Source organism: Actinia tenebrosa, unplaced genomic scaffold (genome assembly GCF_029948245.1).
Source record: "Actinia tenebrosa isolate PJP-AT-01 unplaced genomic scaffold, QUT_ActTen_1.0 PGA_scaffold6__47_contigs__length_16458017, whole genome shotgun sequence".
NCBI lineage: Eukaryota > Metazoa > Cnidaria > Anthozoa > Actiniaria > Actiniidae > Actinia > Actinia tenebrosa.
This window is the reverse complement of record NW_028292583.1, coordinates 4160412-4173210: the sequence shown is the minus strand read 5'-3', so window position 1 is coordinate 4173210 and position 12799 is coordinate 4160412. Positions and strand designations below refer to the sequence as shown.

Here is a 12799-nt window from a genome sequence, read left to right as displayed (position 1 = left end):
GTGTTACCTTGAAACAAAACAGAGAAGTACCGAGAAGTAAATTTATGTACAATGTACAAGAACGATGTGTGGCGATCTCTACATGTTCAAACCATTGTTGGTTTAAAGATTATAATGCCATCAATCAATGTCATTGTGGGTACTTTTTTTACTTTACACCAAGCCGGTTCTAAGCTTACGAACAATTTCATGCAAACATAACTTTAATCCGGGTTGAGCGATGAAAAACTTCGACAAAGACTGACTTGTGTTGCTTTGACCTGAAAAATGTTTAGTTGATGTTGAATGTAAAAAGAACGAAACCCTTGGGTCCAGCTGTTAATTGCTGTGGCTCAACTATAAGGGCACAAGTCCCCTGCTGTTAGCTCGTCACGAATGGGAACCATACTTCTGTCTTCACTTCTTATTAAAGAAAGTTGTGGGGGCCGTTATTTTAGTTTGCAGAGGATTCCCTATGTGGTTAGCGTCGTACGCTTCCTCAGAACGAACGTCAAGCAGCTTTACGGCCTCATCCACCCTCCAAAGTCAACTCGAACATTTTGTTCCATTTCCTGAGTTTTCCTACATCCCGAAAAAGGTATTGTAAGAAGTTTGGTATTTTTTCGTACGTGTTCCACAGTTTACATGGGCGGGCTCCGGTGTTGGCAAACGCAAGACCAATAAATCATGCAAGTAGGACTAAAATGTCAAAAAGCGACGCGATTTTGCAATTGTGTGAACGTGTTTAGTGTTATGTCAATCGGTATTGACTGCGAAGGAACCACATATCATGACTGAGATCACAACCAAAACGCATCCCCCAAACAAAGATAAAAATCCGCAGACTTAACAAGAGTTAGAAGATCATGAGTTTATAGAGGTGTCTGGCAAACCCATTCAAGAATTTGCAAAGAGAGCTCAATGAGTTCATTGGCATGTGTTAATCTAATGTACACTCAACAGCTTAGACAGTAGGATTTCAAGAGGTTTGTGTTAGCATAATTAGAAAGCACTTGAAGCTGACTATCCTGTACTTCCTGACGGGCTTTCAAACAACTAAATGTCATGTACCGACTCTCTTAACAGTGATAAATTAGAGTAATTCCAGTCTGCCCCGCGAACGGATAGGCCCCACCAAAGGTCACTCATCGTATAGCATTGCGATTCCATTACACAGGAAAAAATAAGAAAAGATGAGTGGCAAAAGGTCTTCGTTTAGTATCGATACACTTCTACAGTTAAAGACGCCCGAGTCTGGTCAATCCACTTCTGGTGCAACTGAGACTAGAGAACTCGAGACAAATAAACCCGTCGCGATGTCCTTAGCGGAACGGCTTGCAGGTTAGTACGATATCGTTCATTTGCCTTTTCATTTTAATTAAAAAAAGGCCAATAACATCAGAGTTCAACCTTAATTTTTCTTAATGCCCTATGAATGAGGTTAGAGTCTATCATGACCCGTGACTCCCAACACAATCGCTCACCCTAGCAGCTTTACAAAGCACTGCTTGTTGTCAGTTGCATGTCTTGGCTGTAAGACCTCTGGAATGACCTCTGGGCGTTCAGTTCTAAAAGATACGCCACAACGTTGTCTAATCGATCCATATAAAGGCATATTAGCTAGTTGCTCTTATTAAAACTAAAGACTTCTGCGGCTTGGGGCAAAAAAGGCCAAACGAATGTATTTAGAGCAAGGGATTAAAGATTTCTCAATGGGCACGACCTCATACTTCGCTCCCTAGGAAGACATTGCTCAGTAGCCCCCGAGGACAGACAAGATGGCGGCGGTGAGTCAAAGCCAAGCTATCACAGGACTGAAAGAAAGAAGCTCTAAGTAATTCGTAACTTCTAAATCGCTTGAAAAAATCTTTCATCTTTGAGATTAGGCGTGATTTTCAGTGAGGTTAGTCTTAATTGTTTTCGATAACTGGCTAAGACTGGTTAAGAAAAGACGCAACGACATGGAGATTTTCTCGGACAAGAAACAGGACACAGTCAGGCACATATCTGAATGCAAACACTATTTAAAATGACTAAAATTCAATTAAATCCATCGTAAGCTCTTGGACTTTTCTAATTTCAAAACAAAAATGATTTTAAAGATTATCCATAGACGAGGAACTCTGGAAGGTTAGGAATGCGTGGACAATATTTCATGGTTCGATCATGGCAGTTTTGAAAGCTTGCTCGTACCACTTGGAAGTAGCCTAGCAAAAATATCAACATGTCAGCAAGCTTGTTTTATAATTGGTTGTTATCAAGCTTTTTTAATTTACACATTTATAAGCGGAATGATTAAGGTTATAAGGTGCTACAAACTTTGTGACTTCAAAGGATCCACAACTACCATGAGTAATTTCTCCACTAGAAGTCGCATCATCAAACGCGTCAGTGACCTGATGTTTTAATACAAAACAGATCTTGAAATAACTAAGACAGTATCCGTATTGCAAAGACTAGCACATGTTCAAGGTTCAAAGGGTCTTTTAAGACCCATGTTTGTTCATTATTGTACATTTTACATTCATTAGTTATCGCCCGTGTGCCGCTACAATCTCATGTGCACACCTTCTTGACTCGCTAAGTTCGGTAACCAGTGTGCATAGGTATCTTTGACTCTCGTGAATTCTTGTCTAGTATTTTGAAACTTCAATCCACGCACGTTCAATCCTGATTTTAAGATTTTGTTGCTTTATTTATTGAAAAAAATTCTTGCCTTCTAAACCGTGAGTGTTTTTTAAATTCTGAATCGTAGAGATAACCGCAATTGCAAGTTTGTTTCCCATTGGAAAACACACTGAAAATGCTGCTTCGTAGTTTACTCATATAGTATTTTAGTAGTCTTTTCTCTGTTTAATTTTTTTCTGGTAAGTTAGAGGTTTTAGTTCTAGCTCTGTCCAGTTGGTTAAGGCTAACGAGGTAAGAAAAGCAGACTAAAGTTGAGTGAACAAAAGGGCCTTAATTCATACTAAACTAGATCATGGTTTGAAGACTAGATCTTCATCGCGTGGACCCTATCAAAGTTAGGACAGGGCCTGTGAGACAAACTGCGATGATTTTTTGTCATTTAAAAAGACTGTTGACTTTTGCTTTACGATTTTAATCGCTAAAGAACAAATTTAGGTTGTTGGCTTCGATGTTTACAACGAATCAAAGTGTTTTCCACTGAAAACCTAGAGAAGGAGTATAATCAAAATACCTTAACTAATGAAGTTATTCAGTATTGAACAGAGTCTTCACTTAATTCTGATTTTGGTCAGTATCAATTTTGTGAAAAAAATAGATCTATCAAGAAACTTAAAACCTTTTTAAAAGTTTGAATGATATTTTCCATATGGAAACGACTTCATTGCTTAGATACAAAACATTCTTTAGTATTTGATTTTGTTCTATGCTTGACACAAGAAGCCATTGTTTATTTTTAGTGAATTTTACGATCCATTTGGTTGACTAAATTCTTGTACCAACATAGCTTATCTAATTCAGTTGGTTTATCAGGCATGCAATGTAGTAAGGGAGCTAGTTCCAGTGGCTTGATTTGTAAATTGCCCCATTTGTTTTAGCTACAACTCTCATACTTTGTGAACCTGCAATTGACAATGACTCTCTCAATGTATCTCCAAATCGTTTTCACGTCATAAAAGAAAAAAATATGGCAAATCTTTCGATCATGAAATTTCACAAAAATCTTCATATTATATAATCATGTGTGGTTTTGCCTCTCATTGTTCTTCATTAAAGCGGAATGGAACCATACAAAATCCCTTACTGACTCCAAAGTTCAATCCTTTAGTGAACTGATATATTCGGTAATCGGCTTTCAGTTTACTGATATATATTTGTTGTATATAATCTCAAAACTGTTCGCATGTTGTCAGTCTTTCATTTGTTTCAGTGCATCACGGGGCTGATATTTGGTATCCGTGACTGAAAAACTATGAGTTATCATCACAAGACTAACTAGTGAAAGGCCGTCAATCGAGATCCCCACCAAAGGTCCATAGTTACTTCTGGTGCAGTAGAGAGGAAAGTTATCGTTTTTTGATGAAGATATCAAGATGTATAAAATCTTATCCCTAAATAACAATGTTCAAAATAACATGTGTTAATCAGTATTTTTTACGAGGCTCTGAAAGGGTCGCTCAACTTAGGCCTAAAACCAAACAAGTTGGTATTTACAAAGCCAAATCTTTCACTGCTGGCTTAGCTACCTCATTAACCCAGGTATCTTATTTAGGTACGTGTAAATTGGATCGAGTTTACTTGTCTGTATAGCACTTGTATATTTTGGTTGAATTTCATCAGGTCATATTTTTATTCTCGGATAAAGAAAGACACATTTCTTGTAGGCACTGAAACACGATGATACTTTGAGCTCCTCCCCTTTCCGTGTTCACATGAGTAACGACTTTTCTCGAATGATGAAGATTCTTATTGTCCTTATCAGGATCAAGACATAAAATTGACTCAAAGGCAAGTTATAAGGCTGTCTTCAGTTACATCTAACTACTTCTTTCTCAAACTGCGACTTTAAAGTATATTTAGCAACATTATATGTCCTCCTCGTATGTGGACTCAAAACTTATGATGTTGGTATAATGAAACATTTTGCATGCTAAACTAGTTCATTTATGGTGCATGATATTCTTTAGTATTCTGGTGCACAATAATTCTGACATTCGGAAATTATAAATTAGTTCATGTTAGTCAAAACAATTCAAATCCAAATTGGGCCTAATTCGCCAAATGCCCAAGAAAATCTAACAGGTTTTTTTTGCATGATTTGTTGCTTTACAGATATCATCATTGAAACACGAGAAGGCAAGTTAAACAAGAAGCCCAAGCGCATGCGCACATGCTTCACTCCATATCAATTACAAGTTTTTGAGAACACGTTTGCAAGAACGCATTACCCGGATGTAATGCTAAGAGAACAGCTCGCGTCTTACACGAATCTTGCGGAAACACGAATACAGGTGAGTTTGATGATAAATATGGTAGAACACAAGCTGGCAAAACAGATGAATACGAACTTAAAATAATAGTATGACTAGTGAGCTGTGAATTATTTATTGCTAGGAGAGTCGGAGGATTTTTGCGTGGCAACATGATAACTCGGCGATAAACTGATCCCAACCCAGGCGATTAAAAAAAAAAAAACGGGCCTAAACAAATTAGAAAATTAGTATATGTAATAGGACTCCATGCTGTCCAATTAAGAAATAATTGGACGCAGGAACTCCGAGGACTGACAAAATTGGATGAGGCCGTAGGCCGTTGGCAGTCAGGAATTTTTCGAGTCTAATTATTTCTTGATTGGGGAGCATGAAACCCCATTACCTATTAATTAAATAGCTACATAATTAATTCCATATCAACAAGACCTGTCCAATTAAGAAAATAATTGGACAGTTACCTATATGGGATTAATGAGAAGCTGTATAATTACTGACTAAACTCGACTAAACTCAACTCCCAAATAAAACTTAGTCGTTCGTGTGGCCATCAACTCTATATTTATATTTGGTTAGCTTACCTTACTTGGAAGTAAACATAGATGGCTTTTTGGTGCTTTTCTCGCCATTTAAAGCTTTAGAATATCTAAAATATGAATCAAAACTTGCAGATGTTACAGCAAAGAAACACTTAATATTGTCCACCATCTTTAAACTAGCTTGGAAACCTAGCCTTTTACGAAGGAAGCCCAAAACTTTTAAAACCACAGGGATCCCGACAATATATGTTTGAAACACGTAGGGAGTGCAAAATTATACACTTGAAACATATATACGTATTTGACTTTTTTTCGATAGTCGTGCTAAATAATCATGCATATATATTTATATTAATAGATGTTTTATGTTTCTATTCACTTGTCAAGAAGGAGTGCCTCAGTTTAGTTTTGGCGTAATGTGTTTACATTTCAGGCCACGGTTCCATATTTACGACCATATCCACACAAGCTGACCATGCCGTGACATGTAGTTCAAATTTATTTTTTTGACTTGCTTACTTTTTAAGGTGTGGTTCAAAAACCGGAGAGCGAAACATCGAAGGCGTGAAAAGTCTCCAGACAAGCCCCCAAAGGAAACCAGCAGTGCTTTCACAAACTTCGACAACAGAGCCGGCAAAACAGATCCTCTGACTGTCCCGACTTGTGTACGGTCACTGCGGGATACGGCTTTTACAACCAGAAACCCGCAGTACAGCGGAGTGGTTACCGGGCAAATGGGTTACGGCCATCAACAAAACATCCTGGATGTCTCGCAAGTTGCGCCTTTGCCACCTTTTCATTCCCTGGTAGCGTCTTCATGTCACCACTCGGCTAGCACTTCCCATTGCTACTCGTGTGCTTGGAATATTCACTGTCCTCGTTCTCTTGCTCCTGTCTCGTATCCTCTTAACGATGCAGTTCGTGATGGACAGCTCTGCTACTCAGGATCCTTTGACAGCAGCTCTAGGGTAGCATCTCTTTCTATTGGATACAACTGAATTGTTTGCCTGGCTGCATAACATCAAGAAGTCAATTGAAATAGATCAGTGCATTCTCTTTTGCCATAGTGTGAGGTCTCGAATTCTTACCTATTTTCCTATCTTATATATATATTTGAATATTTTAGTCTAATATATACATATTTAAAATTTATGGAAGGACCTTTATTTTTAATCAGAAAAGAGGTGGAAACACTGGAGAAAACTGAAATCCTTATATTGCATGTAGGACGCAAGGTGAAAGAAATAGAAAAGGCCATGTGATTTTATCGGTTTAAGGCTAGGAAGAAAGTACCTCCAAGTATGCTTGCTCGTGGTCAACTTAAAATACTGAATACTGACAGCCAAAAGTAACTATCTTAACATAGCGCTCCTAAAATATCAGTAGCGGTATATTCACTACTACAATTTGGTTTTAGTTTTGGAGCTATTCTCGTGCATAACTCAAGATTCTACTTTCACTGGTTTGCCGATACCAGGTTTTCTCCCCGTTTTGTCTAGCTACGCTCCCTTCACAATAAAACTCTTTTGTCTTCATCCCTAGGGGCCATAAAGTAGATTAATTGGGGTGCCGACTTGGGCTTTTACTTAATTCTAAAAATTGATAATTTAAAATATTGAACAAGTTAAGATAAACCTGAGTTTGCCAATTCCTTGGTCCACTTTTCATAAATAGTAAACGGGTACGTTATATACTGTAAATACACTTAAAATGCTTGTCAAAGCATGATATTTAGAAAGCATTCATAGATTAGTATACGCATCTCAATAGCTGTATTATATATATATAATAGTCTATATACAGCCATTTGCAAAAATTATGGCCGCTTCCAATATATATATACAAGTATATCAAAAGTATATCAAAAATTATGGGATATCATCCCTGATATTTTTTTCGGGTTGCCTATCACTAGGGCTTTCTGGAAAAAAATAAGAATAAAGATATCCCGTCGTGTCTGATATACTTTTGATATACTTGATACTTGTATGTATATTTGAAACGGATATAATTTTTGGAAATGGCTGTATATTCTCATATGTATATTATTATTATCATTATAATCAAATATCTTATTGGTTCAGACCATAGTATATGTCCAAAAGATATGCCAGTATTTAACATCCAATACGTTTGTAGTAACAGTAAAATTGATTATTTTCTATACTAGAAATTTATACAAAAATAAACTCGTGCAATGTTAAAAAGGACACCAAAAGGGGATTTGAAATGAGGCTTGCATCGCAAGTGAACAGAACCAGCCTAAAGGAATGGTTAGCCCATTGTTCTGAGGAAACCCTACAGAAATGACTAAAAAGAATTGTCTAAACTTGTCTTGTGTCATTTAAATTTGCCTTTTTCAAAAGATTCTGGTTGAGTAAAATAGTCATTCGAGAAGAGTGTTTTGATGGGGGAAAATAGACAAAGAAAATTCAGAACATTTGTTATGTAATTGATTTTTCTTTTTAGTTTTTCCACTACTTTCCTTTCATTTTCTCTCTTTTTTTCCTTTGATTCATTAATTCTATATATATCTCCTATATATCTTCTACATATATCTATATTTTATAGCATTATTTCTTTGTTTAACGGTTGAGCAAGATATACATCACATGAATGGGATATGGTCTGTAATGGGAATATCACGCCCAAGCTAAAGAGGACGTCTAGAAGAAGTGTTTCAAAAAGACATCTATAAAATTATATTGAATAAAGAAAAAAACGAACAAAAAATACTGAAAAAATAATTGCTTTATCATCACTTTGATCCTGTATCTAATAGACGGCCTTTTTACCTTGGGCGTAATGTTTTCCCCATTACAAACCACGTGTGCGTCATTCCCTAGAGTATCATTTCTTCGTTTAATGAGGCTGGGCATGAAAAGACACATGAATGGATGCAACTCAAACAAAGAATCATATTTTCAAGAGAATGACACCTGTTTTAAAATGGGAAATTACGCCCAAGGTAAAGAGGGTACGTCAATTTTTTTTAAATCACTTAGGTTCCGAAAAACGATAAAATGCATATATATAACAATTCCGCCCACATGAAAGAGCAAGCAACATGAAAGAGCTTCAAGCACAAATACAACAATACTAATCAAGTTTCAGAAGGTTTGATCCTTTTCAAATTTGAACATATGATATGGCCACACTAGTTAAACGCTTTTTGTCAGTTTGACCACTAATCTATCCCGTTATTCGGATTAACTGGTTTTGAAAGTGATGTTTTATCACGCGTATAATAACGGTTTTGAAAGCGTCTATTCTTCACATAGCTATTAATCTAATATTATAAAACACGTGTTTATGATGACAAAACTTAAGTGCCATTTAATTATTGCAGGTACTTGCAGGAACCAGGAACTCAATATGTCAATTATAATCAGCTTAGCATATAAACGTCAATATCAATTAGTAAGTAATCTTATTGTCACAAGTTTTACTACGTGTCCCTTTTGGGGTAACTCCTCCTGAACTAAAGAATATTAATTAGCCAGCATACTAGTCTTAGAGGATGTTACTGGGTATCAAACTGCACCGAAAAAAGACAGAAAACTAAAACTAGAAAGTAATAAACTGACTATTCAAGTAACGGTGTTTTTGAAAATATATCATTGTATAACTATTAATTTTTCTAAAAACCGTTTCACAAAGAGGGCTATTAATTATAGCCGCCCATTCAGAGGGGAACCGGCGCCATTCTACTTAATTTGTCTATCAATATCATTATATCAGTCTCTTGTTGTATTGGCTTGTAAAAGTGTTTGACAGGTATTTGGTGAAGTTTCATTCTTTAAGTTGTTTGCTAGAAACCAGACTAAAGAAGGCAGAAAGCCGTAACATTTTTTGGCGCCAGGGATGCAGTAGCAAGCATTACTACAGGAACACAGTCTGTTCGCATTCTCCCATACCACCTATTCCAAAATCAGTAATTAAGAGGATATTCACGATATCAAAACATTGCAGGGCAGTAGCCACCGGTACGGTTGGTCCAGTTTCAACCGGACCAACTTTCGGGAAAAAAATATAAGAAAAATAATAAAAAAATATAAGAAAAACTGAAAACCCCCGAAAACCAGACCAATCAGAAATTTGTGGCCACAGCCCTGCATTGACAGTCTCACATGATGGTTCTTACAGCAATAGCCTGAGGGGGATTTATGTTATGCTCTTTTTGTTTGACGACACAAAAGCCAAATGTATGTTTTTTTACTATAGCCAATCAAATCGGACATGACACGACACGATCCAACTTTCATTTCCATTTCTCGTACTCCATTAAAGTGCAAATGAACCCTTTGACAATACATTCAGTACTGGTTCTGCATAAAGTAAATAGTTGATTGGTAAAATATTTCTTGATTTAAGTGATGCGTCTCTAAGTTATGAAGGTTTATACTTCCAATATGTAAATGATGGTGACGTCAGGTAAGGTATTTGAGTGTTTTCGTTGTAACTAGTAATACTAAATGCTGGCCATTTTGAAAATAAAAATTTAAAATAGCTTTCATGTAAACCATGAGTAAAATAATGATGCTTTTTAAATACTGTATCTATGAACCAGTTCGATTTTGTATATTTAATTAAGCCTTAATAGACGTCACGCTCATTAGCATATTGAAAGTATAAACCTTCATAACTTAGAAACGCATCACTCAAATCAAGAAATATTTTACCATTCAACTATTTACTTCATGTAGAATCAGTACTGAAAGTATTGTCAAAGGGTTCACTGTGCACTTTAAGAAATGAAGAAAAAAAGTGGCATGCATGCAGTTTGATGATTCCAGAGGTTTTTATTTTTATGAACAGAAATAAGACGCGTATAACTAGATATATATTTTATATACAACTAGATATATTTATTTATTTTCCAGGGCGCTCCTTGATAACAGCTTTGCTGACGGGCCTACCCCAGAAAAATATGTATCTATTATTATTAGATATAACTACATATGTGATTCCATCATGTGAAAGAGAAACACGCGTGCATACTCACGTCATCAATACCTCTCATCAATGGAACCCGCGTTCATGCAAATCTCGCCGGTGTCTTATGTATGTGTGCGGTAGAGCTGATATTGCTGTTTAATTTCTCTCCTGCGCTTCGAGGGTTTTCCGGATTTTCCGAGTTCTCCGGTTTTCCTCCCTCCGCTAATATCAACTTCTAAATTTCAATTTGAATTTCAGTGGATGAAGAGCCACTCTCATTCTGGCTTAGAACTCCTTTTTCTTATTTCTCACCCCCTCCCCCCTCCCTCCCCGGCCCCCCAAAAAGATACACGATTAGAGTCAGTTTAGGAAAAACAAGACCGCGATTGAACGAAAAGCTCGACAAACGAATGATTGCTATTCAGAGTAGTGTAATGCCGTGAAGACGATTTCTTACCGCTATGCTCTTGATTTGCATCACGTCCCGGACTCTGACATACACCATTTTAAAAATAAAGCTTCCTTGCATGAGAAATAAATTAAATATAGTGAGCAAGTGCTGTGCACGTACAATTAATATAGTTCCCTTGCGATTATTCGTTTTAAGGAAACTTATAATTTATGGTTATAGTTGCTTATAGTTTCTTATAACTTAATAAGATATATACTCGTATCGCGATTCACTAAATAGTCTCATATTTTTGAGACGACACAATATTTTGTGGTATTGTCGTTTCAAAATTAAGGTTTCTGATTGGCTAACGCGCGACGAAAAGGAAAGCTTGAGCGCGCGCGCGTCAAATTTTTACGCTTGTTGCTTGCGCCGTAGCGCGCGATCGTAAGAAGAATTTCGCTCTTAATTAAAGAAAATCGGTCATTTTCTTTTCTTTTTTGTGTGTTAAATTCTTTAGAATCGCGATACAAAACTAATTACGATTTTGAGACGGCGTTGGAAGAAAATATATATATCCGTCGCTTCTCGACTCCGCCCAATACCGAATTTATTTTCTCTCAACTATAGCAGTCAATATTTCGTGGTATTGTCGTCTCAAAATCGTAATTAGTTTATATTATGTAATTTGTCTAATTTGACTCTAACTATGGACAGTTTCTATGTGGGGCATCTCCTTCTTGAATGATCACGAAGCCATGAATAAAATTCTTACAAAAAAGCACTTTATGATTGTTCATTTGCGTTGTCGATTGTTTCGGTGATACGTCACGTTGGGTTGCTAGGTCGAATCGACGAAATAGACAGAACTTATTCTAAGAGGCGTGTATCAAAACACTCTTAATTGTCTCAGGTTTGAATGGGATTGCTAAAGTGGCGTGATTTCTGGGGTATTGTAAGTTAGAATGACCTTAAGGTTGGTAGAAGAAAGCTATCAAAACATACAGCTATAACACCGAAAAAACGTAAACAGTAAATTAACCCTTCAAAATCAAACTGTCCAATAAAGTCTATTTTTGTCATTTATAACTATTCACAACTTAAACATAAATTTATCATATATTTTCTATGCTATCTGCTTTCGGCATTGGCTAAGAAATAGGAGAATTATCAAACACCGTTGGTGCACGATTTGCCCTAGTCTCGTCGTTCTTTATATTTGCTCTCAAGCTTGCTATCCGACAGACATACTCCTGCACAAATTTTGGGCATAAGTTTTGTTCTTAAAATCTTTATATCTACAGCTTCTTTTCGGTTCTTCCTTGTTACTAGGCAATGACTCGGAATCATTGAAATTAATTCACAATGCGTCATGGAAAACTATCTTTTGAATCAAACATTTTCCAAAGTTAAATTAAGTCTTTGTATGAACGAGGATTAATTTTCGAGCATCATTTTACTACTCTTTTGATGTTCGACAGCTATAGAACTGTCGACTGCTTGATCGCTCGATTCTATTGACAGATAAACCACACACCATGTTGAACATTTAAGCAAGATTATGAATCTAAAAAGGTTGAGAAAAAATGAAAATGAAAGTTCTGTAAACATTAAATATTAGTTTGAAAATATTAATGAAAACACGTAACATTATCCTAATATCCTCAGTATTAAAGCAGCGCTTTAGAAGCGAGTAGAAAGAAATAGAGAAAAAGAAGGAAGGATAAAAGGAAAGAAAGAAAGGAAAAAAAGAAAGAAACAAAGAAAGATCATTTTAGCCTAGCATTGTCATTGTTGTAAAAAAAAAGAAAGAAAAAAAATGAAATAACTCGAATAAAGATAATATTTACTGCAAACTTAGTTTTTGGATTACCCTATATTTAAAATCCAAACTGGAATAAGTTAGTAAACATATTGAGTCCTTCAGTAAATTTTAAGGTTTTTTGCTATGAACAATTGAACACTGCTTTATCTACATGTTGCTTTCTTCAACAAAC

General features: G+C 36.1%; 1 protein-coding gene across 1 annotated transcript; it reads left to right on the top strand.

Annotated features, from left to right (window-relative positions):
• The first annotated feature begins 755 nt into the window (after nt 1-755).
• Nucleotides 756-7293, top strand: LOC116290663 (uncharacterized). The gene is made up of 4 exons (XM_031697750.2): nt 756-965; nt 1157-1320; nt 4777-4955; nt 6001-7293. Exons 2-4 carry the CDS (start codon nt 1173-1175, stop codon nt 6469-6471), a joined length of 798 nt encoding a protein of 265 aa, XP_031553610.2. The 5' UTR covers nt 756-965; nt 1157-1172; the 3' UTR covers nt 6472-7293.
• Nucleotides 7294-12799: the final 5506 nt, after the last annotated feature.

Excerpts from the sequence above, each read along its gene's own strand:
- LOC116290663 (XM_031697750.2), top strand. The coding sequence starts at position 1,173 with ATGAGTGGCAAAAGGTCTTCGTTTAGTATCGATACACTTCTACAGTTA. Across the intron at positions 1,321-4,776 it reads CTTAGCGGAACGGCTTGCAG|ATATCATCATTGAAACACGA; the intron begins GTTAGTACGATA and ends GTTGCTTTACAG. Across the intron at positions 4,956-6,000 it reads TTGCGGAAACACGAATACAG|GTGTGGTTCAAAAACCGGAG; the intron begins GTGAGTTTGATG and ends TTACTTTTTAAG.